This window comes from Cynoglossus semilaevis, chromosome 20, assembly GCF_000523025.1.
Source record: "Cynoglossus semilaevis isolate Cse_v1.0 chromosome 20, Cse_v1.0, whole genome shotgun sequence".
NCBI lineage: Eukaryota > Metazoa > Chordata > Actinopteri > Pleuronectiformes > Cynoglossidae > Cynoglossus > Cynoglossus semilaevis.
The window spans coordinates 10,515,393-10,542,867 of NC_024326.1; the positions used below are offsets into that span (position 1 = coordinate 10,515,393).

Genomic DNA, 27,475 nt, shown 5'->3' on the forward strand with positions numbered 1-27,475 from the left:
CCCCCCCCCCCCCCCCCAACCCTCTGCCGGGCAGAACCACTGCGGCGGCTGTCAGTCTGCCTCATCTGAAAGACTCAATCAGCCCGGTGTGAGACAAAAATAAAAAAAATAAAATAAAGCCAGCTCATCGTCTACACATCAAACCTGCTCTGCTCAGATTACACTCATGAAATATTTATCATCACTTGCTGGGGAGATTTCCATTCTGATGGCGCACCAGGCACAATTAAGCCAAATTATAAAAATACATCTCAACTGCCAGTCCACCGCTGTTCAGGGAGTGCTGCTGGCTCCACAGCTCCACAGCTCCACAGCCACTGGTCGGGACAAAACGTGTTGTTGTCGTTTCGACGCGTCCCTCCAAAACGCAGCTAACGTACAGTATTGACATGCAGTCCATCTGTAATCAGGGTTCTGAGAGGGAGTACTGAAGGTTAAAGATAATTGCTTGGAGACTTTTCTTTTAGTCAGCGTAGACATTTTGAGAGTCCTAGTTGCTCTGTCTTCAATCATCACTGGTCTAGGCCTTGATGGTTCATTCATCTCAGCAGTACGGTGAGCAGGAGGCCATTTGTCTCTCCAAAAAAGCCTTTCAGACACCTCACAAGGACACACTCCTATATTAGGTCCTCTGGATTAGTGATTTCAACAGAGAAGCTGGAAATATGTCCCGTCCTCTCTGAAAAGACGGAGGAATGTCTGACATATACCCGTGGTCTCATCCTGTGGCAGCTGAGTAGATGCAGAGGCCAGTGTCATCGTCTCAGCGTCTCTGAAGGTTAAAGGTCTAATATTGAACAGTTGGAGATAAATGAGTGTCTGTTTGTGTCGGACCCTGTCTGACTGACATCACACTCTCTTTTCTTAGTGATTGTCCTATGTACATAAAAATATAGGTTTGTTGTTTTTATTCCCCCAAAAATGGAATCCAGTTAAGTGTAAATGTTGTAACATTTTATCTAAGAACTCGTTCCTAGATAGAACACAACAGGTGTAATGACACTGACACTCACGTGGCACAAGCTGGGAACATGTGAGTCACAATGACAAATTTACTTGATGCAGTTGAAAGTTTTTTCTGCCTTCTGTTTGTTAATTAGGAGTAAAATCATATGTGAACCAGAACTCAAAAATTTGAGAGTGAATCACACACAGAGCTTCATGGAAGTTAAGAAGCTGAAATGGTAGATAATCATTCTTATCACTTTTTCAATTTGTGGCCTGTGGACTTAACGATGATTTCCTGAAGTAACTTGGTGAATGCCTTTTTCAGATTAGGTCACATGGGGCCTTAAAAACAGTCAACAAGCACCATTAATCTGTCATGGTTGTAAAATGTTCTACAACCTACAAAAACACCCCCGGACAAAACAAGAAAATCTTACAAACATACTAAAATGATTGTCTTACCTCGTTTATCTGATCCAAAGTTAATGTACAGAATAACAAGAAGCATGGGTCAAAGAGAGATATAGTACAGTGTAAGTCAACAGCTTTACAGGGCACTCGGCTCCAAGGCACAGAAACATGGATTAAAAAGGGCATTAACCATTAGACGGGTTGATGTAGAGGAGACAGAAGCACAACACACAGATGAACCAGCTCTGTTACACACCCCAGCATCCCACAGGCTGCGGACGGCCAGGTGACACACGGGAATGACAGTTAGGTGTTTGTGTGGGGGGGGTGGGGGCTAGTGGCCCCAAAACACCTTTATCCATAATGGATCAGGCCCAGAGGGCAGCCCAGAGCGCTCCCTTCAATGATCTGATGCTGCAGATGGCAGTGGGAGGCTGCATTATTAAACTCCACAGTTCTACAGGGCAAGAAGGGAGGTAACTACCCAGGTATAGCTTAACTAGGTGGAGGAGAAGGTGTGAGGAAGGGGCCGTGGACAGTGTGGATAAGTGAGTCACCGTCAAGTAAGAAGTGAGGAACCAAAGACCTAATATGCGGTGAAGGACACACGCTAATAAGAGACGAGGAGAGAGAAATGAAAGTCTCACAGAATGACATTAGTGGCGTCTCATCCTGATGCAAGTGTAAATAAGTGTCGGCACGGAGGCAGGAGTCAAAAATATAAAAGATAAAGAGATGATATGCATAGGAAATTAAATAACAATGGCTTTTAGAAGTCTGGGAGCAGGGTTGGAGGAGTGTGTCTGCCGTGGTGCTGAGGGATGGCGAGGAGACTGGAGCACCGCCAAGTCCTGCCAGCCTCCCACACTAATGAGAGAAAATGAGAGTGATGCTCTTCTGGGGAGAGATCCTTTGTTTTGGTATCAGCGTGAGGCATGGTGTCAAATTACTGCTGTTGTGTGACAACAGTCTTCAGAGAGCAGCGGGGCTGTCGTCACCGCCGCCTAATCGGACGTGGTACAGATAAAGGCGGGAACGCGGGCTAACACGCGGTCGACCGCTCTGAGGGCCACGAAAATGCACAGTCACGGCGAAACAACAGTGAAACAGATGAGCAACAAAACGAACCCCTGAAACAACAGCGAAACAGATGAGCAACAAAACGAACCCCACCGTAAGTACACTGGGATATTAAGTATTTATCATGGAAGTACACGGAGAGGGAAAACAACAGTTGTGCAAAACAGAGACAGACAGACACAGATGAAGCCTCCAGTTTGACCAACATTCCATTTTTACAAATCCAAACACAGCAGGCTAGGGTTAGGTCCATCAGCAAGGCCTTCATTTGTGTCTGTAACTGTCACACAGAGGGCAGGAGGTCAAGGAGGTCAAGGAGGGGGCGTCTTACCTCGTACTCCTCCTTGAAGCCGTAGCCCTCAGCACACTTCATCTGAGTGATGTGCTGGAGGAGGTCGGCCACACGAATGGCCGGGTGCAGCTGCCCCGTCTGATACGGGACGTCGACCGGCTCCCGCTTCCTCAGAGAGTGAGTGTGAGACTGCACCAGGCTGCTGGTGTCGCTGCCCATGTTCTGGCTCTCATCTACAGGTAAACAACACAAACACAAGAAAAAAAGAAAAAGAAAACAGAGACAGAGCAGGACAGGTTAGATAAGACGGGTAAGAAATGACTTCATGACACTTACTGGTCCTACGACACATACAGTACAGGTAACATGATGCTTGTGTCAGTAAATGATAGCAGTATTTTAATGGTTAAAGTCATGGGCAAAAAGTTCCAACGTATCAAGTTAAGTCAATGTTCGACCAGGTGTTTCCATTGACAGATGGCGCTGTATCTCATTTACTGCTAAGCATTATGTCACCACACTGGACTGACAAACAACTCTGGACTAATCTGTTTGTTGTGGATGGTCATAACAACACAACACCACTGAGTAAGAGGATGAGTCATGTGGTGAGAAGGTCCAGATCCGTCTGTCTCTGGAGTATCAGAGGCCTTCAGGTCGTATCGTAACAGAACAAATCTTTTAACAAGTCGTGCTCCTGTCTTTGTCCCTGAGGTTCGAATCCCTCCAAACTGCTGACATTGTTGACCTTCTTAAATAAGACGCTGGACTACAGAAGAAAAAAATGTAACACTGTGAAAAACTGTACGGAGTATTGGGTCACTGGATTGGCACGTTTTTTTTTAAGTACTACTGATATTGGTAATTGGATTTTTTTTAAGTACTACTGATATTGGTATTGGTGTTTCCCTCGTCAGAGCCAAAAGGCTCTCAGCTCTCATCACACATGTTTTCATCTTTGCGAATGGAGAAAACATCAGCACAGATGTAAACTGTAAAAAGGGAGCCCACCTGAGGACACTGTAAAACAACACGTGTACTTTGTTCTCTGACTGGAGGTAAAACTACTCTGGTCTGGTGCAGGCTGCTGCTGCTGCTCCTACTGCTCTCTCACACTAGTATCAATTCAGTGGCAGACATGAGGCATGGGGCAAACAGATAATGGAGGGTGTCCAGAAACATGAGGAGGAGGATGTGGGGGTGCGGTGGGGCCACAGCAGGCACGGTCAAAAGCATCACAAAGACACAGCATGGAGTCAAACCCTGCCACCCATTCTCCCTCCTGAATAATATTAAAACAAAAAAAGAAGAGAAAAACCTTGAAACAAAATTGGAAAACAGCCCTGGAGGGGAGTGGAGATGGGAGGAGGATGCATGAGTGATGCTGCCATGGGGCACTGTATGCGTTTGGACCATGCTAGGCTAATGGTGGCACGCAACGAAGGGTGGTGAAATGCTAACATGTCCACTGGTCATGCAACAAGTTAATGTTGTAATGTCCATGTCAGGAGCAGCCTCTCACTGTGGGCTGAGTAAACACCACCTCCTTCCCCCAACCCAGGGCCCACTTGGGGAAACTTACCATTAATGGGCACTTTTTAGATAGCAGATAGATAAGTGTATGTCAAGAGAAAGAGGAGAAGAGAGAGGAGAGAAGGGATAAGCAACAAATACAGCAAGAGAACCTGGTACAGTAGACTGTTCTAGAGCTACGCTACAGGGCAAGATCACATGCCTCCTCAGTCCACACTGCCTTCAAGGGGGGGATGTCAAGTGGATGGATGGGGCAATTTCAACAGTGCAAAAGAAAAGTAAAAGAACAGAAAAGAAAGTCATGAAATTGAAGGGAGGGGAGTAATGGCGGAATACGGGTCGTCTTTGAAAACAAGCGCTCGTAGTTTCAGATTTTCAACTTGAAAGTTGAAATAATGTGGATTGTTTTAATTATGCTGACGTTTCGATTTTATTTTATCTGCAATTCTACACACCTGCCCTGTGTTTATGACTGTCTTTTTATATATTTTAGGGGAAGGAGTGACGGGATCAAAAACATTACCAATTCTCTGTGATCTAATCAGATTTGATGGTGAGCCTCGTCTAATGAGACGGTGCCGTGACTGGATGTGTCACAACGGAGAGCATGTAACCTTTCCCTCCTGCTGTAATTTCATGTTAATTGTTTCATGCTTCATTAAAAGTGGAACTAACGCACCCAGATGTCACAGCGGCAATGATGAAAGACATCGCTCCTCGTTATACAGTACGATGCTACTGCGACTGTAGCTGTGAGTTGTGTACTCAAAACCTGCTCCTATTTGGACTATCGCGTTTCTTTCCTCTCGCCCCTAACTGTTCCAGTATTACACTGAGTGCCCCCACTTAGAGGCTGCTTTATGTGCTCTCCTGCTGCAGAGCATCTGCTCCTGTAAGATGCTGCACTTGAATCTGCTCCGTGAAGCCCACGACGGTCGGTAAAAAACAAAATGCTATTTAAAATTCTATTTTATCACCGAGTAACTTGAAAAACACCGGGAAAATCACAAAACAAAAACAAGTGGGTCACTAGCAGTTAGCCATCCACCTGCTCCTGCACTTGTTCAGGGAAATCCCACAATTATCCTGACGGCAGCTTTTTACATACTGGGGGAGAGGAGGGGAGGGGAGGGGAGTGTAGGGCCAGACTCTGCATGTTCAGACCAAACACACTTTAAAAAGAAAACTATTGAGTGCTGCCACGACAGCAGCTGCCGCTCGTCTCCGCTCACACTGATTACTGTACCATGGTCTCGGCGCAGCACTCTGCAGCCTTAGCACGGGACACCTCCCCAAAACTGTCCCCCACCCCCACCCCCAACATCCAGTCCACAGGTCTGTCCATGCATTTGAGAGGTCAGATACGTATGTGACATCACACGCACGACACGCAATGCGGATGGGATGGAGTGAAAGCCAGCCTGAGCCAAGGTAAGAACCTTTGGTTTGACGGGGGGAGGGACGGGGAGAATGAGAGGAGGGGAAAATGGAGGGAAGGTTCGGGAGTGGTAGGAAGAGGGGGGAGGGACGCAGCAGGCAGGTATGAAGGTGAGGAAGCCATCTTTGAGAAAACAAGCCAACAAAACTAGAGAATGGAAAACAGGTATGTGCTACTGTTTTGTCCTAACAGTTAAGTCCTACAAATTGTAACACACTGTCAATTTGTTGTATTCAAGTGACAGGTAATGAAAACAGGAAAAATGTTTCTCACCTAAGATAGCAGTCGGCACAAAGGGATCTGCTCATGTCCCACGTTTACAGATGGGAGAAGGAAAAAAGAGAGTGGAGGTAAATAAAGACGCCAAAAAGAAAAAGAAAAAAACAACTTTTTGACAAGAATCTCTATAAAGGAACATGTCATAGGAAGAGGAAGAGGAAATGTATCTTACCTGGGTAGTAGGAGTTGGTGGGCATGGAGGTGCTGAGGGTGTTGGCTTTGGGCAAAGTGAGGGAGGACGGTGAAGATCCAGCTGCAGAAGACAAGGACGGAACGGTGGTCGAAGTAGTTAAATAAACAATTATTAAAATACTAATTTGTCTGATTGTAATCATTAAAAAGTGCGTTCACACCAACTGGATGGTAAGGTGTCAATATTTTTGACACCTCATGGATAAGTGTGAGTTCCTGAGAAGTTGATGGACTGTTACAGTAAAACAGTAGTAATAACGTAGTATTTTCTAATGCTGCCACTGCTGTAGCAGAGCAGATTACTGCAGTAATACTGCATGTACTGTATCATGTCAGTGGCGTGTGTGGATTAGGAGTGCAGTGTCTTCAGTCTGAACATTTTGACACCAGATTCCAGTGTTGAGTGACACACAGTTGAGTTGTACATGTCAGACGTCGGAGGCTGGAAATGAAGACCTTCAGCAGCGACAGGCGGAAAATTAAGGAAAGCATTTCCACACTCTCAGATTTGAACGTTCACGCAAACAGACCGCTGATAAAAATGAAGAAACGTCTGTTGGGGCTCATTCCACTCACGAGAGTTCAGAAGGTTGCTGCTGTTCAGTTTTAATCTGATGGTTTTTGTCTGGGATTACACAAGGTCATGTCCTCTGCTGAGCTGCAGACAAATGAAGAATCTGTGTTTTCTTGGGAAACGGAGCGTCAGTGCAGAACAGAGCAGGTTTACGGTTCTGTTTTATGACGAGACGTTCAGTGTTTTCAATACGTCTTGAATGAAAACAGGACAACATGGAAAACCCTGTTGGTGTTTACGTACAAAAACCAGACTCTCAGCATCTGGTGAGTTTGTAATTCTGTGGCCAGTGTCTTACCTCGGCCGTTTAAAGTGAGCGCACACTCGCTGCGCGTGGTCAGCGTCAGCGCACACTCGCTGCGGGTGGTCAGCGTGTGGTTGTGCGTGTCCATGAAGGACAGAGCCTCGTCACAGTTGGTGCCCTGCTCCGTGTAGCTTTTGTCCATGGAGTTAACCATCACTGTCATTTCCTGGCGGGTGCTGTTCAGCGTCTCCTTACGCTTCTTGGCCAATTTCCTTCAGGAGAGGAGGAAACAGAAAGAAACAATCAGGCAACGACAACAAGAGCCAGGGCGGCGCTCGACTCCATCTAATCAGTAGTGATATCAGTAGCAATGACTCATAAATGTGATGAGATGAGCTAATGTGCTGCGGGTCGCCGACACATTATGCTTTATCAGGCCGGAGGTGCCTTTTCAAGCAGTAACATATAAATCCTCAAACGTGGAGGGGTGTGACACCATAACCCAGATACTTCAGTGGCAACTGATGATTTAAAATTAGCTATACTGTAGTATTTGGGGAGGAAGGATTCTAGTCGTGAACAGTGAACTCAAACAGTCAACCTGCTTATATTGGCCTACTTCTGGTTGATGTGCTGGAACTTACAAACCACCTGTTCCTAATCAAACACCTCTGTGTGAGGAGTTACCCAATAACACACATCGCACGAGGGCATGTTGTGTGTTAACAGGTCGACACGTAGTGGCAACAAGTTGACATGGACCGGAAAACGGATTATTTGACAATTCTTTACTATGAAGTTAATGGATCAGATGAAGCTATTTGTATTGACAACAATATTTGTGGCAATTAACAAAAGGCATTTGTATAAGTATATTTATATTTAGGTATATATATATATATTTATTTAATTGTTACTTTGTTTTGTTTTATTCGATCATGTCATGTTGTCTCATTTAATATAAAATTTTCTTTTTGTTGTTTTGAAAAAAAAACCAACATGTCATTATGAATATATTAGCTTAATGGACTGTTGTCCTGACTAACTACAGTATAATACACTGACCTTTGACCTTGAGTATCCCTTCAATGACCTGACTACTGCTGCAGCTTTATTCCTGTTCTAAATTCACAGTTTTTCCAAACTTCCCACATTCACACTCCCTAAAATGTGCCCCCCCCCAAACAGAGACCCAGCCCTGACTTTAGACACACCGAGCGTCACATTATCTAAAAACGTATCCCACCCATTACCCCACAGACACTAGAAGAACAGGAAAGGACTAAGTGCTGGTTGTGGACGGTTCTTCAGCTGAAGCTGTGTTTGACGGCTGCCTCTGCTCTGTAGCTAGAGGGGAAAGAGTGGTGTAAGAATTAACTATGGCAGCCCTCACACTGATCCTCACACTTTGTTACTCTCTGTGTGACCCCTCTGCCTGTTTGGATTGCAGTCTCTCTCGTGGACAACTGCTGTCTAATGACGCTCTCCTGCTGCTTTGTTTTCGCAAATCTCCTCTGTTTGTTCAATTCTGTCGCTGTCTTTTGCCATATGGCAGCAGGCCCCCGCTGCCTTCAAACAGTCATTTACTCTGAAGGCCGCGACGTGAGGCTAATAGTGGATCCGCCGCTCGAGAAAGGAAAGTGACAAAGTAGTGACATTTTAATCGGCTGGACCCACTTTCTGTCTTTAATATGCAATTAAAGGACGAGAGCGAAATGGGAATTGTATCTTTTTTCTTTTTTTTTCCTGTGGTAGCTTCATATTGCTCTGTGAAATAGTAAGTTAAGTGAGTACTTTAGAAAATACTCAGACTGATTCATTTGGATTGAGATACACAGGACAAATATTCCAGGTTTCGTACTTTATCACCAACTGGGATCTTGTGTATCATTGAAATCGGGAACGCTGCTGAAGGAGGAAACCACAGACAGCGGCTTGAAGATGAGCAGAGCTCCAACAGTATAGTGGGCCGGCAGCTTTGGCATGGTGGGGGTTAGATGAAGATTAATTGGCACACTTTTATCTCCTCATTTGTAAGAAGGGAAAATGTAATGATAGACGACTATATTACTGTGACTGATGAGCCGGGAGAGATAACACAAGGAAGTGGGTGCTGGTGTGTTTGTGTCAATTGATAAATGCGACTATTTATCACATCCCGCCATAGCTTAGCTTAAAAGATGCACTAGCATGTGTTAAAATCCAAACCAAACATCTGCAGTAATTGATTGCTCGCAGGGACGCCTCGCAAATAACCTACAAAGATCCTCGGAGCGGCGGCAAACGTTAAAAGGACAAGACGGATGACAGAGGTGTCGGCAGATCTAAAACCGAGCAAACATGCCAGGTAACTATAACAGGCAACTCTCATTAGAGGGATTGTTTGCAGTTCAGCACACGACAAGCCGGCTGTACGTAGGATCTAAGCGAGCGGCGCTCCAAACTCCATGATTTGAGCTAGAACAAAAAAGGAAGTTGCTCAGACGGTGTTTCTGTGCCTGTTTGCCAGAATGTCTGTTCAGTGGGAGGTGACGCTGCTGTAGCTTCTAAAACAAGAGCTTCAAAACCACACGCTCAGCGTGGTGGGCCTCGTCTCAGCACTGGAGAAGCCCGAACCATGTGACACTGGGACAAAGAAGCCTTCATTAGTGGATCCACACACACACATCCGGTTGTACGGCTGCGCGTGTGTGCGTGTGTTAATTGACTGACACCCAGCTGGGAGGGGCAACAGAAGCATCTTTGATTAACCCAGTGGTTGGTTGCACACTGTCTCATTTAAAACTTCACCCTTTCTACAACAGGAAGGTGTTTGTCCATCAAATACTAACGGCACTAAATTGTGAGTGCATTATTTCATCTGAATTTTGAGGCCGAAACTGCAGAAACTAAAACTCTCAATTCCAACTCTATTTTCCGTATGGTTCATCTGCAGAGATGGAGGCTTCTTTGTTTCTGCGACGCAGCGTGTTTCAGTGCAGACAATGACAGCATTTACTTTGAACGACAAACGGAAAAAACAGAAAAAAGACTGGTTAAATAAACAGAGCGGTAACACAGGGAGGTTTGGGAGGAGTGTTTGTAAACTGAGAGAGACACAAGATGACTTTTTTATGTTCTTTTTTGTTTTCAAAGAAAATTCAACAACCAAACAGTTCCATGTATTGTGTTTTATCTATTGGGGTTTGGAACACTTTGTCGTAATAAAACAAAATCCAAAGTTCTGCTTTGTAATGCTTTTTAAATTGTTGTTTCTGTCTCTGAGTCTGAGGCAGAAATGGATGAAGACAATGAACGGTCAGTTAGTTCCCAAATCATCAGTTTATCCAGCGTGTTTTTTGCACCAACGCACACACAGAGAGAACACGAAAACTCCATCGACAACCACAGAGACTCGAACACGTTATCTTATTGCTGTAAGGTAAGAGAACTAACCGTCTGACCCCCGTGCAGCCACGGTAATTATTTTTATATAACACATATTCTCCTACAGCTTTACTGTGCATGATCCTCTCTCGACAGAATCCCCTGCTACCGTTGATATAAAGAAGAGGTCGTCAACATGGCAACACTTAAAACTGTACATCACAACACGTGACTATCATCACTTCACTTCATCACTTCAGCTGTCGGTGCAGATCAGCTCCATGTCTGCTGTTACTGTCCAACATGCGCGGCTCATTATTGTAAAGATCTGCAGGTTTGTACCGATCATGATGTCGTCTGTTAATCAAGGTGTTTGCCCCGACGTCCATGTTTCATCGGAGCTACATCATTGATAACATGTGGTTTTTTTATTTCTCTAATTTTCTATTATGGCTGCGACGCTGCAGAGTGACAGACATGTAGCCGGAGCTGTGTTTGCCCACAGGGCAACTCAATAAAATCTATTCACTCTTCATACCTAAAGGGATTTACATGATATAAGTGACCAGCTGTCAGATGGAAATAGAACATGTCACTCCTCGGCGGTGTGGGAAAATTGGATTTTTATGAGCTAAAACAACAAAACATCTGGCGCATACACAGCGATTGACGTCATTTTCTTTTATAGACTGGATTTATCGCTGTCTGGCAAATCTTTGTCTCCACTTTTTAACAGTTACTTTTAAAATGTCTATAAAATAATATGCAACATTTGACTAAATATAACAAATCTTTAGGCTGAAGATGTTTACAGTTATTATTTTCTGAGCATGACTCCAACAGTGGAACATGGTTTTAAAATAACTACTTTAGTTGGTTCACATTTTAAGCACAAAAACTTTGCAGACTAAATCACACATGTGGCCCGAAACCCCGCTTTCTGTATGGCCTGTATTTGTGTTTAGCTTCGATGACTGTATTTCACAGAAATGAAGGCACTGATTCTGGATCTAAGTCAAATTTCAAATAGTGAAAAACCCACATGAGGCACATGCCACACTGTGGCTCGTCACTGTCTGCAGATGTCAGCGGATGCTAGCAGTAATGACATGGCAGTGACGCGCTGGACACTGGACACTGACACTGGACACTGCTGATGCAACGTCCAGGCATGGGAAACAGAAACCTGGTTGGCAGCTAGTGTTGCACTGTGGCTGTTTTTTCTTATATATAATAAATTATAAAAAAATGTATTTCAAGTTTTCATACAGTTGTTCTCTACTTCTCTACTTAAGTCTTTAGGAAAATGTCTGGCCTTTAAAGGGTCACAGGGATTTTTGAGAAGAACATTCATTAAAAAGCACCAGACTGAGACGGTAATAAAGCCTTACGCCTTAAAAGTCAAAACATGGATCTGCAGCTGTAGTGGAGGTTCGGCTTGTTCCCTGTTAGTGTTTGCTAAAAAAAAAAGTATTGTTTTGAAAGATGACCACAGATGCCCACACTTCCCTGTTGGGGTTTCCGTTTGTGAATTAAAAACAATCCTCATCTTAGACTCATCTTAGAGAACTCACACTGGGCATCTTCATCATCGTCACATGTTACAACATAAAAACAATACATAATTAATATAAATGTATGAATTATTCTATTATCAAGGATGAGAGAATCATGCAAAGTTAATGGCGGTGCAAGTAATTGGCGGACAAAAAGCTCAACATGGCTCTACAACATGAAAAACACAGAGGAATAAATATTTCAGATTTCTGAAAAAATATTCCATCAGTGTTAGTTCTTTTAAATTCTTACATTACATCGTTGACAATATATTTCTTTGCATAAAAAAAATAAAAGAAATATATCCTCTGTTCCATCACAAAAGTGACATATATAGGAAAAATAAGTGCGGTGCTGCTCAGCATGGCTGTCGGCTCATGGATGGATGGCTGAAGACTCCCATGCATATTGGAATAAAAGACCAATTGGAACGCATTACCCTTTACCAATTGATCCCTCCCTTGACCCCAGCAGCGGCAGGCAGTGCAGCCACCTAATTAAAAAGAATGGTCATATATTTGATCCCACATGTAACCGCATCCCTAATGAGCGCTCTGATTGATGTCGTAGCTCGTGCTAGCCCCCGCCTCCCCTTTTGGCTACACACCTAAAGTGCATATTTTGGCGACTGCAGGAAGTTCCTGCGTCTTTAAAAAGACTTTGATGAATGCATGAGTGCTTTAATGGGACTCATCAATCACAGAGGTGCTGTAATCCAACGGCTGGCAACAAAGCTGTCATCAGAGGTGCCTGATGAACACTTGACGAAGAGATTCGGGAGAACATGGTCTATAATTATGTGATGTAAAAAAAAAACATATATATGTGTGTGTATGAGTATCAGTCCGATCTGCTTGGGAGCTAAGTTTACACAGCGATGATGTAGCAGCAGGGGAGTGTGTGAGGATTAACGATGATGTAGCAGCACAGGAGTGTGTGAGGATTAAACATCTATGTGGGAAAAAAATAAACTGTCTTTCCCTTTAGTGAGTTGATAATAAGTCGTTTTCATCTTAAAAAGAAACAACCTGGTGTGTCCCTCACTTCTCCACCTGAAATGGAGATGAAACGATGAAAACAAATTGACCTGCAACAACTTCCAATGTTTTTTAAACCTATTATTCAGATGCACTGCTTTAATAAAGTGGAACGACGTCGTCTCTGACTTGATGGAGGCTAAATGTTGTTGGTCCAGACAAACACGTTCTCCAGCAAATGTTATGAGGTGAAAACTGCACAATCGAGACAGAGAAGAGAATCACTTTTTCACTAGAAATACTAGCAGATACTAGCCTCTAAAATACGACACTAAATGTAGAATTTGTGCTCATTTAAAAAAAGTTTTGACGGAGTTACTGAACTGTTCACTTGTCTCACGACTGTAAAAATGCTTTTAAACTATTAGTTTTTACTGCTGCCCCAGAACATTCCCACTCGGGCACCATTAACTAACCACTGGTTCAATCTCTGCATTTCTTAAGGTGTTCTCTTGGCACTGAAAGATTTAGCCTCCCCCCCCGTCATCAGAGGTGTTCAAAATCAAAAATAAGTATTTAAAATAAAATAGAAATATTTAATATTCTACACTGGTGTACGCAATATCCTGTCCAAGATTTTTAAGCCTCATCTAATCTTCCAAATTAGCTGTCAACTTTTCTATTTTTGTCTTCAGAGACGGCGTAGCGTTGCCACCGCATCAGTACCGCTGACTACAATGGCATCAGACCAGAGCAGTGCACTCGCCCACACGTACATTAAAATAACAAACACGGCTTGTCAATAACGTATCTTTCAGCTTTGCGTAGCCAATGTGTGTGTGTTCACACACGCTGCTGTAAATCAGTGCCTCTCCATTCATGGCAGCTGTGATCTACTGAGTGACACACACACACACACACACAGGTGTATTCTGAGATGTTCTTTGATTCAAGGCAGCCTCCATTCTCTTCTTGATCGCGGCCAACTCCAGGACAGATTCGTTGGCATCCGTCAAACAGACTGTACGGAGGAAGCCAAGCCGGTTACGGCAGAGAAGGCAGAGCTGCTTAATAAGCTTCTTTACCATTCAGACATGCGATGCAGAAGCATCTGTTATATTAACAGAAACTCAAGCGATGTTGTGGGTTTTGTTTTATGGTGTTAGAGAAATGCTATCGGAGCTGGATCACGTCCGTTACTCAGTCCTTAGTGCAGGCATTTTGGCGGCTAAAGACACAACTCCACCGTCACCGTAGAATCAGTGGGATGGCCGTGCATTAACCGAAAAAATACAAAATAAAACAAAAACATGCATCGAAAAAGCCAATAAAACCATGAGGGTGAAGATGTTTGGTAACATGGTGTTAGGATGGAACGGCAGTGAAGTGAGACTTTCAAATGTTTCATGCACTTGAAGCCAGATTACTGAGGCCAGTTAGAACTCACACATTAGAGAAGTTAACTCCTTAAGATGCACATGCTGTCCACCACATTTTGGGAATTTACAAAATCAGATTTTTTTTTATAAACATTTTACACTAAGACTGCAGAGCTGCCCCCGTCCCTTTACACCTGACGACTTTGGCAGTCACACAGTTTTATTGCAGTTTGGTTCATCGTGTGATGAACAAACCTCTTACAGGTCGTGCTGAAATATGGTTGTAATATGGTGTCAGTGGCATGTTTTCGTATCATGAGCTGTTGCCGCGGAGGAGCTTTTCTCACAAGCGTTGCCAGCCTGACATTAAGTGTGATGCTGTTAAACTGGAGCGGCGTCCTCCGTGACCCCTGCAGAGATCACGCCTGGACTTCGGTAAGAGCTCTGGGCCGGTGAAGGATGACATGGCTCTTTGCATGCATGGGAAACAGTGTGAGTGTGAGAGGCATGGCACTAACATTACACAAAGTGGTTACTTACAGGTAGTAAGTGTAGGAGTGATAGGTTCTTCTGCCGAGTGGGGTGGTGGTAGGATTTAAGCAGTGGAGGAGGGGAGGGGATGGAATGAAAAGGAAAGAAAAAGTAAAGATTAATGTTTGAAAAAAGAGTCGAAATGAACAAAATCGGATATGGTGGCATACGTGGAGGTAAACTCGTGATCGTGAGGGCAAAGGTGATCGACTGGAGTCATGTCATGTGTTGCGAACGGGGCTCTAGCTGCAGTGGGGGTAGTTAAACGGATTTTTCTTTCCTTTTTTTTTTTTTTTCCTACTCTGCACTTAAGGTGAAATAAAAAACAACCAGGCTGTTGCTAAAAGAACTTTTTGCATGAATATGTAATTTAAGCACCTATGAAAAGTATCTGACCTCCGAGGTTTACGCCTAATGAATGGATTGGATGTTTGAGCACAAATTCCATTTCCTTTGGGTGACGGTGAATTACAAAGAATTCAATCAATGAAGTCTTCTCCACCTCTGCTTTGATTAAAGCTAATTGACAACAATTCTATTAGTGCGAGCTGGTCCTCACATCCACCCACTGCTCACTGAGCTCCACCGCCAGGCTGAGGACTCGGTGTCAAAAATAAACATCTGATACGTCGGTTTCATTAGTGCAGAACTGTGTCACCACACTGAGCCGAATCGACTTCATCATCTCTGCTGACCACTGACATTTGAATCAAGATTAGAACTTAAAAACAAGGACCACAGTTTAACACTTTTAAACAAAGTTTTAAACTCAAGGTTTTTGTTCCAGGGTTTTGGAATTTAAAAAATACTGTTGTTCATTATGAAAAGCTCTGCACAATACGGGACTGAATTATTGTTTTAGAATTCTGATGCGACGACAGCCGCAACGGAACGGTCTCTAACAAATGACTTGACTTTACTCAAGTCTATTGGTTACAAAATAATACAATTATTTTTATGATGAACTCTGACTCTAATTAATGAATTCATTACATTTGGATTCATTTAAAGAAATCAAGGTTATTGACACATTAACACAGTCTGGTTGCAGGTTTTGTCTGTTCACTCCCTGATTCACTTCTGGCTCAGTTTTGTGAAAAATGATTTTTCTTATGCAATCCACCCTAGAAGTTAGAGGGTATTAATCCCACAACCATCTGCACACATTCTGACTGTACTGTGAACAGTAGGCAGTTACACTACGGATCACTGACTTTATAAACAGATAATTGTTTTAAAACACAACTCTCAGCTCCTCTCATTGTTTCAAAGGACTAATTCTATAATACGGGGTCCTGAGCTAAAACTCTTTTTCAGCCTTTTCATCAACTTCTCCTTGTCATCTCCGACCTGCTTCAGTCCACACCACAAGCGTCTAGAACTACTCCTCTGTTCCCACTCCCATGCCATTGAAGTGCTGTGCATTTGTTTGAGAGAGCTGCAAAGGGGGATTAATTTTTCATGGCACACAGTATCTCACTGCTGTAAACAGCCTTAATGGGGCATATCAACATAATCTAATTAATTATTTACCAGGATGTTGACAATAGAAGTGTTTGAGGGGAGGAATATACAAAATGAGAAAGGAGAAGCTGGGGGTTTGTGGGAACTCGACAATTAAATTCATGTTTTTTTTCTTTCTGCATTGCCAGAAAATATACAAATACCTACCTTTTCTTCATGAGCAGAATAACTCCTAAAAATATGATGACAAAGAGGAGGATGCCCGCGATGACGCCTGCAATCTTCACCGTGTGGTCTGTTTGTTTCTCTGGCTCCACGGCATCAGGTTTGTGAGTGGCCGAACCTGAAATAAATCACATGACACAGAGATCAAACGACAAGGTGTAGGGTTAGCCTAATGAGCAATGTGCTATTGTTGTGTCTGAAATAAATGGCAGAGAACAAGTCTGTATTTTCAGTATTTCTGGTATGGATTGGTCTGCGTGGAGGACCGAGGTTGACTGATCAATTCACTGACATTCTGCAGCCCCTTAATATCAATGCACATTTATTGGCCGGGTGTAGTGTTTGTGTTTGAAGTATCGGGCTCCCCATTGTCCACCTTCACGTCGGCGTCCGTGCAGAAATGAGCAGCTAATGAATCAAACTGCACAGGGAGCGGTGAGTGTGCACCGTCTTCACCCTCGGCTAATCACGTTTGGGACGAACGGTTGTCGGGTTCAAGAAAAATGCAGGATGCAAATTTGCAAAGCGATACTCATGATGATAAAGAAGCCTGAAATAACCAAAACATTTAGTATCTGCTCAGGCGAAGAAAGCCAACGATGACTTAATCAAAGATAGGGGGCGGGGGGCGGGGGGGCAGCTCGAGAGGATCTGCAGCTCCCTGGAAAGTGATAAGAAGCAGAACTGTCCACCTGAACACAGCGCTCCTCGTCAACACAGGCTCATTTGGAATGATAAATTGTTGTGTCGGCCAAATCTCCTTGAACAGACTTCCTTCACTCTTGAACATCAGCATCTTCTATCCCACTATCAGGAGAATTAAGCATCCGTCCCAGACTGCTGGTTGTGACATGTTTTTGTTCTTGTATATTGTTATCAGCAGCTTCTCCTTTGTTTGGAGCTTTTCTTTTGGACTGGTGATAAATTAATCTGTCACTTTTATGACGTAAGCCCAAAGTTCTCAGACAGATCAAAAGACATGATATTTTGAATAAATAAAATATATTAAGATCATTTTTCAGGTCTTTCAAACAGATTTGACTTTTTTATTTTTCTATTTTATATATTTGACAAATGTTGAGCTGTTTAACGCTTTATTTTATCAGGCTTTAAAGACCTCAGATATTAAACAGATTTGAAACCAGAGAAACTTAAAAGGAAACCTGTTAAAATTATTGAATCTTTGCAGAATGTGTTGATCTCACCCACATGGTTTTTTCTTCAGCCCAAAACTCACATCAAAAACATTTCAAATGAACTCAATTTCAGTCACTAGACCGTGCAGGATGTGACCCGGTGAGAAAGACATCCCTCGGCTGCTGAGGAAGGATGTTTCTGCTCAGGTGACCAGACCAGAGTTCTACTGCCGGCCCTCGGTGTCAATCAGCCACCAAACACAAAACACTGAATTTACTACAAGTAATGAGAAATATTGATGAAAAGGGATTTGACACAGACATCCCACACTGACTCATCACACAGATCTTCTCGGCCCATTAGTACTGGGAAGATGAAGGTACGCAGGAGACCCTGTCTGTGAGTCTCTGATGAAGTCTGGCTGCAGAACAGCAAACAAAAGCCTCCACACTCACGTGTTATTCCACGTGTTTGTTTTCCTGTTGACAGTTTGGCTGCCACAATGAAACACTGGTCAGAGAGTGAGCTCTGAGTCTGACCTGTTAGTTGGTTGTCACCGGCCGCTGGCACGATGCGAACGTAGGGAGTTGTAAGTTGAGTCACGAGTATGGCGGCTGAGTAGAGGTGAGTCCAGGGAGGCATGCAGAGAGAGAGAGAGGGGGGGGAAGAGAGAGAGAGGCCACACTGAAGTTGTTTAGTGACACAAACACTTCAACAATTCATGCATCATTATTGAACAAACATTCATATTCACATTAATGCCAAGAAAAAAAAAAACGCCAAGTGTATGAAGAGACTTTCTTCACCTTGAAAATTCATTGAGTTATTTAAAAAATCTAAAGAAGTTTGTTGTTAATGGCAAATACATGTTCAAGTCCATGTGATTATTAATATATATATATATATATGTGTGTGTGTGTGTGTATCTATATAGAGTTAGGGTTAGCGACTTGTCAAGGAGGAGCTTCCTCGTGGCTCTGTCGCTCTGACCTTCCTGATCTTAGCTGTCCTGCAAACGTAGACGTGACCATTGGCAGCCGCGACTCTCACCTGTGGTTCAAGTCACTCACATAATTGAAAAACAAAAGCTTTTGAAAAAATAGTGAGGTGTATAATTAATGTATGGAGCTGCTTAGGACTTTTGCAACAGACTGTAAGAAGGAGAGAAAGAGCGAGAGTGGAATGACCACAGCATGACTCTGGAGAAGGAACATTAAAACCATCTGTGCTCACACATTCGATGGCATCATTTTTCTCCTGTAACTAGACGCCATTTGACTGCAGCCTATTGAACCACAGGGACTGAGACGGAGCATCTGAAACTCCACGAGTGATGCACTCTGAACGCCCGACCTACGATACACAAGACTGTCAGACCGTGTGACGAGAACTTCCTTGGCTCGGAGCGGAGTGTGACTACGACTCCCTCTGGTCTTATCAATTTTGTTCCTGGATCAATGGTACTTAGACCAGACTTCATTATTACTAATGTGAGGAGCACGACTCACAGGCAGCATGGCTGAGTAGCCACAGGCCTCGGTGAGCACAGCAGCTGTGGTCAGGAGTCAGGGACAAACACATGTTGTTGTCCAATCTGTGGACCACACTGAAGGGAGGATCAGATATTGTAGGAAACTAGGATGGGCCTAATGTGATTCATGTGATTAACTGGGAAGGACGTTTAGTTGATGCTCAACTCTTAGCTCTCAATCTGAACTGACTGGGAAATGTAGCAGTACCAGTGGAAATCATGGGGAGGCGTCGCTGCACAGTATAGCAACAGCAAGAAATTAGTGTTCTCTTGTCTGAAAAAGTCAGCCCGGAAATGAACGCTAATGACCGTGCCAAACATAGCATAAACCAGGGCTTCAGATAGTTAGTAAACTTAAGTGTTCATTCAATTTTCTTCAACAATATTTGGTTTATAAAAATCACAAGCAAGAAACAAACGGTGCAAACATTTCAACATTCAAAGACCTGCTCCAGTCTTACCTTTGGTAGCCATTTCAACATTCAAACACCTGCTCCAGTCTTACCTTTGGTAGCCACTCGAACACAGTCAATTTTGGTTTCCTGTGCAAGAAATGTGAGGGGTGAGGTTAGGGGTAGGGGTTGGAGGAGTCGGATGGAGAGGGAGAAAGAAATCAGAGCAGGGATCATTTGGTAAAAACACATGATCATACGTTACATGTGAAGACACACTTAGGACAGGAAGACAAGCTTTCCAAGAACCTGCGAGATACAACAATAGCTCAACCTGTTCCCGGCTGTCGCCTGTCATCTGCCGAGTTCAATGACTGTGACACAAAACACAGTAAGGCGAGAGGGCCCACAGTACAGATTAGTGGTGCACAGCTCCTTATTTGTCAGCCAACAGCGATCTGTCAGCAGCCTGCAGCTCTAGGTGGTCAGCCACTGTGGAGAAACCAACGCTCTGTGGCAAGTGACACCGACTCAGAATGCCGGGCTTCAAAATGACACATCAGGGGGCTTTTCTGAATATGTAATGGGAGTTTCAGCTCTGACAACAGACTTCAACAAAAACATGCACACAAAAAAAAAACCAACCCAAAAACAAACTCCTGTCTCACTGCTGGCAGAAAAAGTTTCTTTTCAACTGCAGTTGAGCAAAAAAGGGAATAAAAACACAGACAAGGACAAGAAGCCCATGAGAAATACAACACAAAGCACACGAGAGTTCTGTCTCTTTGTTTGACCCAGCCGAGCTGTCCAATGAGCTCCGAGTAGGACGAGAGAGTTTGAAATGATAAAGAGAAGAATGGAGGAAAAAAACATCATCAGCATTGATGAAATCCTGGATGGATGTGCTGTGCCATCACAGCAGCCTTCACAAAACACACATCTCCTCTTCTTAAAAAGACCATTAAAAAAATGTTTAAAAAAAAAAGAAGTTTGAATTGCACTCATATTTTCTCAAGGCTAATTTTGTTGAAACGTGGTCCAAACAAATCACTCTTACATCATTAGACATTAATTAAAGCCTGCAGTTCTCTTCAGTGACAGTGACGGTTTGATGAAAGAGAACATCACATCAGGCCACGGCCGTGCTGAATATAACACGGAAGAAAAATGTTCTCTGATGCATCGCCGAGGGAATCCTTCACTTTGCTCTTCAAGGAAGAGCATTACGTACCATTTCGTACATTTTGCTCTGAAAGAAAGAAAAGTTTTCGACCTCTAATGTTTTGCTCTCGAGAGCAAACGCGCTAATTACTCTCAGCCCTTCCTTACAAGTTAGTTCTGTTTGTGTTTGAAATGTACTGATGTTTCATTCATGGGCCTCTTGAAGCCGCCACTGAGTCATCGGCCGCGGCTCTGAGGAGGACGGGCCCTGCAGAGCACCACTTGATGACAGAGGCTGCAACCTGCGCCGTCGGTAACCCTGTTGCTGCCGCACGGATGAATCCCTCTCTTAAATTACGTTGATCAAGGGCTGTCTGACATTTGGCACAAAGCACCAGAGGAGCGGCAGGACAGTGGGGTCATGAGCGTGGAGGGAAGAACGTGTCAGTGAGTGTGGCTCATTCCGAGCGTCACCCTGCCGCAGGGCCTCGCTCCTGAGGATCAGCAGTGTGCTGACGCTACAAACTGATTTCCTGTTCATCGAATTGTCTCCAAACCTCTGGTTCACTGAGCCTTTGTAACTGATTTCCTGTTCATCGAACTGTCTCCAAACCTCTGGTTCACCGAGCCTTTGCTTAACCTGGTAACATGTTGTTACCTGATTTAAATACATTAAACTCAATTATTGTGTTTGACCATTTATGTCTGGGTTTCAAAAAAATAGTCAATTTTTGAAAGTTTAAGTTTTTGATTTGTCTAAGGAGGACACAGAAAAAAAAAACCAACAGCAGTATATTTAAGTATGACAATATATAAGGAGACCTGAACCACTCACCCCATTGGCTGTGCTGACAGCCTGGTAGTAGATGCTGTAGCTCTTCTGGGGCAGCAGCGGGGCGTTCCAGTAGCCGTTGTAGGTCTTGTTGTCTCCTACGGTGAACGGCTGAGGGGAGTGGATGCCGGCTGCTGGAAACTGAGCAGTGAAGTAGTACTGGGAATTTAAGAGTGTGGCGTTTTGGAAGTGGATAGGAACTGGATAGCAGCGCAGGATTTCAGCCGTGCCTCTTGCTCTGCGTGGACGTTCCTCCTCCACCACCACCTGGTACGCGCTGCAAACACAGAGCGAAAACGAACGTTACAGATTCCAGAAGGCTCGTGGCACGGTGCCGTTCACGCTGGCAATGTCTGGAATTTGGGTAATTCACATGAAAAGAGTGTAAATATTATTTTTTTATTGTGTATAAGCAATGCTAAAACACAAGACTAGATTGAAAAAAATATTGATTTTTTTATAAATACAAAAATAAGACAAATATTTACACTCGTACAAATACATGTAAAAAAAACTACTTTTTTCTAATGTAATACTCAGGCTCAAAAAACACAGCCTGGAGCTGTTGGTGTGGCCTTGAACCCGAGTCTTTTTCATCTAAAATAAGCTCTGAGGAGGACGGGCCCTGCAGAGCACCACTTGATGACAGAGGCTGCAACCTGCGCCGTCGGTAACCCTGTTGCTGCCGCACGGATGAATCCCTCTCTTAAATTACGTTGATCAAGGGCTGTCTGACATTTGGCACAAAGCACCAGAGGAGCGGCAGGACAGTGGGGTCATGAGCGTGGAGGGAAGAACGTGTCAGTGAGTGTGGCTCATTCCGAGCGTCACCCTGCCGCAGGGCCTCGCTCCTGAGGATCAGCAGTGTGCTGACGCTACAAACTGATTTCCTGTTCATCCAAACCTCTGGTTCACTGAGCCTTTGCTTAACCTAACATGTTGTTACCTGATTTAAATACATTAAACTCAATTATTGTGTTTGACCATTTATGTCTGGGTTTCAAAAAAATAGTCAATTTTTGAAAGTTTAAGTTTTTGATTTGTCTAAGGAGGACACAGAAAAAAAAACCAACAGCAGTATATTTAAGTATGACAATATATAAGGAGACCTGAACCACTCACCCCATTGGCTGTGCTGACAGCCTGGTAGTAGATGCTGTAGCTCTTCTGGGGCAGCAGCGGGGCGTTCCAGTAGCCGTTGTAGGTCTTGTTGTCTCCTACGGTGAACGGCTGAGGGGAGTGGATGCCGGCTGCTGGAAACTGAGCAGTGAAGTAGTACTGGGAATTTAAGAGTGTGGCGTTTTGGAAGTGGATAGGAACTGGATAGCAGCGCAGGATTTCAGCCGTGCCTCTTGCTCTGCGTGGACGTTCCTCCTCCACCACCACCTGGTACGCGCTGCAAACACAGAGCGAAAACGAACGTTACAGATTCCAGAAGGCTCGTGGCACGGTGCCGTTCACGCTGGCAATGTCTGGAATTTGGGTAATTCACATGAAAAGAGTGTAAATATTATTTTTTTATTGTGTATAAGCAATGCTAAAACACAAGACTAGATTGAAAGAAATATTGATTTTTTATAAATACAAAAATAAGACAAATATTTACACTCGTACAAATACATGTAAAAAAAACTACTTTTTTCTAATGTAATACTCAGGCTCAAAAAACACAGCCTGGAGCTGTTGGTGTGGCCTTGAACCCGAGTCTTTTTCATCTAAAATAATGTTTTAACACCGCTGTTAAACAATCAAAAACCGTAAGAAATGTTACTTATAAATTTTAATTTAAAATCACATCATTTAAATCTATTGAAGCAAGACAAAGACAAAAAAAATGAGTACAAGAGAAATCAGCAATCATCTTTTCATTCTTCACAAAGGGATCAGATGAACTGCTCTTTCCAATTTCCTCTCGGTCCAGGTCCTGTATTTAGTGAGATCAAAACTGCAGCCCTCTGTGCCTCTGACAAAGATGACTCTGTCTGTCGGCCCGCAACTTAGCTGCAGGCGCAGACTGACTGTCTTATAGACGCCCATGTTAGTATGCATCTTGCATACACCTGTTAAATCTACAGAGTCACCGAGTGACAAAGAGTCTGTTTACAGCTGCCACGGAGAATTGCCAGCTGTGTTTGGGGACGGGTGGTTCGTTTTCAAAAGACAACAAGTTATCCTCACAGACGGAGGAGGAAAAAAAAAAAAAAATCAGACCCTATGACATGCTCTTTTACAGATATATATACATATATACAAACATATATATATATATACATATATATATATATATGCAGTATTTACACTAAGTTCATCCTGCTTGTTTTTGGAATCTGGGAACAAACCAAAGTACTAGGACCTGGGATTGAACTGTTGACCTGCCTACAAACCCACCTCCCTGCGACACAAGGCGCCTGTTGCTGTTAAATAGTCGTCGACATTCGTCACTGCCTTTGCGGACATTTTACGCGTACGTATATATACTGCGCTCTTCGTCTTCCTCTACTGTTTTTATTCAAACTGATTCCACTGTGTTTCAACCTATTCTTTCAATTACTGTGGACAAACCTCATCCATCTCCACAGTAAAAGGCCGCCTGGATGCTGCAGCCAACCCCTTTTTATAACCACATTATTGGAACAACAAGTCAGAGGAAAATCTTTGTGTAATGTATGTGCAGTGTATTGGCTTCTTCGACTGTGGTGGTGGCAGAACAAACAGCCCTGGAGATGATCAATCCTTCCCCGCGGTCGGTGGCGGGTGATTAAGTGCCCCCGTATGTTACAGCATATGCACTTTAACCCCATAGTTTATCATAAGGTGCTTGCAGGCTCATTGGTGAACCCTCCTTTTGCTCCTGGTGGGTGTGTCCCAGGTCCAGGGCTCTTTCCAGTGATTGGACAGATGATTAAATATTTAATCCTGCAGAAAGTCTACAAGAAAAATCAGCATTTAATTACTCTATCCTACGGAGAGCAGAGGTCAAAGGGCAAGTGGAGACGGTGCAGGAAGAACACGGTGCAGCAGCAGAGCTGATGTCAGTGTCAGTGTTTTGAATGACTTTCTTAACCACGTTGGTATTTTTAATTCCAAATGAGTGTAAATTGTGAAAAACAAAGGCTCCTGCTGACGTGTCTGTGCTGCCACTTAGTCACTGACACAATGGGACTGTTTTCTTCCTGCTACAGTGAATGCTAACGATTTGGAGGGAGTGAGAGTCAGAAAAATGTCAACATCTCACCAATGACTCATTTCTACCCAATATTTACTGCACGAACAAACCAGGTTCATTTACATTTTTAATAAATCTGGTGAACGGCAGGAACAGAAACACACACCGTACTAACCCCAAGACCTGCGATTTTAGATGTTTATATGTTTACTATAAACTATTGTTATTTTTTTTTGGCAGCTTTCTTCATTCTGTCATGATTTTTTACATTTGAATGCTTTTTGACACCTTGTCAGTGTGTGAGGGTCTAAATTTCCAGACGTACTTTTGACGAATTTGAATTGAAAATCAAAGTTCAATTATATAACGTACCTGAATGCCAATTAGGAGACAAACATCTGCAGCTCAATTAAATGATAATATTTAAATTAAATCAAAGAAACTAACGTTTTCAAACTGAGGATGTGGAAGACCACGGCTCACACCTCTGTGCACTCTCTCTCAGATGAAGATGCAGATCCATTGGCTGAACACTTTAAAAGTCCTCCATCAGCTGACCTGTGTATCTGTGCTGCTGCTGCTGCTGAAACCTTAGCTGGCACCAATTAGTGCTCCTCCAGCACCAGCGTCCAATAGATTTCAGCTCTGCCGCCATTTGACGCCAACCAATTATGAAAGATTGACTCGGAATCGACCAGATTGTGACCTGAAGCCCAGATTTATTTTTCATATGGGCTTGTAAGAAGAACAACTGCAGGTGGTTTAAGCAGATGAGGGAGGAGTGTGAGGGCCATTTTAATCACTGTCTCCCCCGTTCCTCGCTCTAATGCTAATTGGTGGGCTCTGTGTGCCTATATGTCTGATTTAAGAGCGGTGGTAAGTAACACCATCCTCCTCACCAAAGCAGCCCGGCACCGGCCAGTGTTTATCCCTGCTTTATATTTCCCTTGTGTCCATACAGCTATAAAGCAAACAAATTGGAAGGTGCTGTAGATTAAATTCGCCATTAAATCGTAAAAAAAAAAAGCCTTGAGTTATGTCACAGATATGCACAGCTCTTAGCTTTTGCACTGCCACGATCAAAGAAAGTTAGTGATTCCATTTTTTTTTTTTTTTTACAACTGTAGAAAGTGACTAAACTGATCTCAGGGCATTGCTGAGTACAGATAATCTGCTGCTAAAGGCCAGACGCAGAAGTGGGATCGTGTTTTGTCAACGTGCAGCTTACAAGCCTGAGAACGACTCAGTTTGACGGCTCCTCTGTTCATGCGTGCACACGCCCGCTCCGGGCAAAGGTCACGGCTGATTCAGTCTGGAGGATGATAAGGGAAAGCGTCGCCAATCATTTATCGCCGCTCAAGGTTGTAAACGTTTATTTTGACGATTTCGGAGCGAGGAGGCGTAGTGTGGTCGTGGTGACGGACGGCAGCTGACGTCAGATCAATATGACATGACTGACGGTTCACTAATCCACTCTCCCCTCTGGTAAAAAGAGTTTTCCAGGCTTGGCATGTTGTACACAGAGATTAGATGCTTAACCCAAGTTTTGAAATGTTATCCTGATTAGTAATTACAAAATATGAAAAAATAAATAAATAAAACGTTTCCCTCAGCATCAACGGCGTCTGTCCTGATTTTTTTTTTTTTTTTTATCCCAAACAGGATTTGACTTCAGTGTGACTGCAGGATGCACGAGTGAAATGGACATTTGCCGTCTGCTACGGTTTGAGTGCTTTATGAACCATCACTATCGTGTCATCTTCCAGTGCACTCCTCTTCCTGTATTCACGGCAAAACATCTGCTGTTTGAAACTCAAATGTCTGGAGCTTTATTGCCTCACAAACTCAATCAGCCTGCAAGATTGCCTTATCAAATCAGGCTCTGTGCAGCTCTGCGATCAGCACGCTCCCTTGTTAAATCTCTATTTCACAGGGGCTTTGAATATGATTTTTATAAAGTATTAATTTATATAAAAACTACTCCAGAATAGTGGATACTCCACCAGCATCAAAATAAATACGTGGTGTGAAAATGCAGTCCCTGGATGACAGAATGAAAAATCTTCAAACTCTTATCCCGACTTTCTTTGTTTAAAAGTGTTTGTTATCAGGGACTCTTTCCAGGACTACAGTACAAACTGTTTTGGCAAACATCTCTTTGTATGAGCTTCAAGTGAGAAAGTCACTTAGTTATGCATCTCAACACTCCCAGCCAAAGCAGATTAGAGCTGTTGTTGCTTGGGGATTTCTGATGCCTGCATTTATCATCTTTGGCGAGACAGCAGATCCCGGTGGACTTTCTGACTCCAGCTCCTCTGAATGGGTGCTACATTATAGTCACCTAAAATGTTCAAAGGCATCGCGTGTCACTGGAGGTTAGCCACCATATCTTGTCCTGGGCCTGAATCATAAGCTCGCCTCGTTGCTGTCCTTTGTGTTTGTAATTTAGATCCTTCCGTGCAGGGACTCGATGAGAGTCTTAAGTCGAGCAACAAGATTAGAAAATAAATGTGCCCCAGAAAACCTCTAAGAATCATACATAAAAAACACTCAGCCGGACTCAGATGTGTTTCCTTACTGAACCCATTCAAGAATAAATATTCTGTGTGTATACACATCTCAAAAAGTCCTTTTTAGGTTCCATAGCTGCAGAAGAGAACTTTGCAATATGTTTTCCAATATTTACTTTCAGATAATATTTTTCATTTGCAAACATTTCCACAACCATGGCCTTGAGTTAAAAAAAAGAACAGCAGTGAGCTGCTC

The 27,475-nt window shown here is 43.4% G+C and overlaps 1 protein-coding gene across 3 annotated transcripts in view; it reads right to left on the reverse strand.

The window, feature by feature from the left end:
* Positions 1 to 27,475, reverse strand: part of LOC103396511 (protein tyrosine phosphatase receptor type M) — a 133,618-nt gene that overhangs the window by 28,873 nt on the left and 77,270 nt on the right. The window contains exons 12-20 of one of the 3 annotated variants that reach the window (XM_025066351.1): positions 22,666 to 22,939; positions 19,664 to 19,700; positions 18,167 to 18,241; positions 16,473 to 16,608; positions 7,046 to 7,263; positions 6,154 to 6,234; positions 5,976 to 6,002; positions 4,314 to 4,325; positions 2,771 to 2,964 (exon numbers count right to left, since the gene is read on the reverse strand). In XM_025066351.1, the coding sequence (XP_024922119.1) occupies positions 2,771 to 2,964; positions 4,314 to 4,325; positions 5,976 to 6,002; positions 6,154 to 6,234; positions 7,046 to 7,263; positions 16,473 to 16,608; positions 18,167 to 18,241; positions 19,664 to 19,700; positions 22,666 to 22,939 (1,054 nt within the window). Of the gene's footprint in view, positions 1 to 2,770; positions 2,965 to 4,313; positions 4,326 to 5,975; positions 6,003 to 6,153; positions 6,235 to 7,045; positions 7,264 to 14,810; positions 14,841 to 16,472; positions 16,609 to 18,166; positions 18,242 to 19,663; positions 19,701 to 22,665; positions 22,940 to 27,475 lie in introns of all 3 variants that reach the window. The other 2 variants (XM_025066349.1, XM_025066350.1) reach the window with 2 other exon arrangements.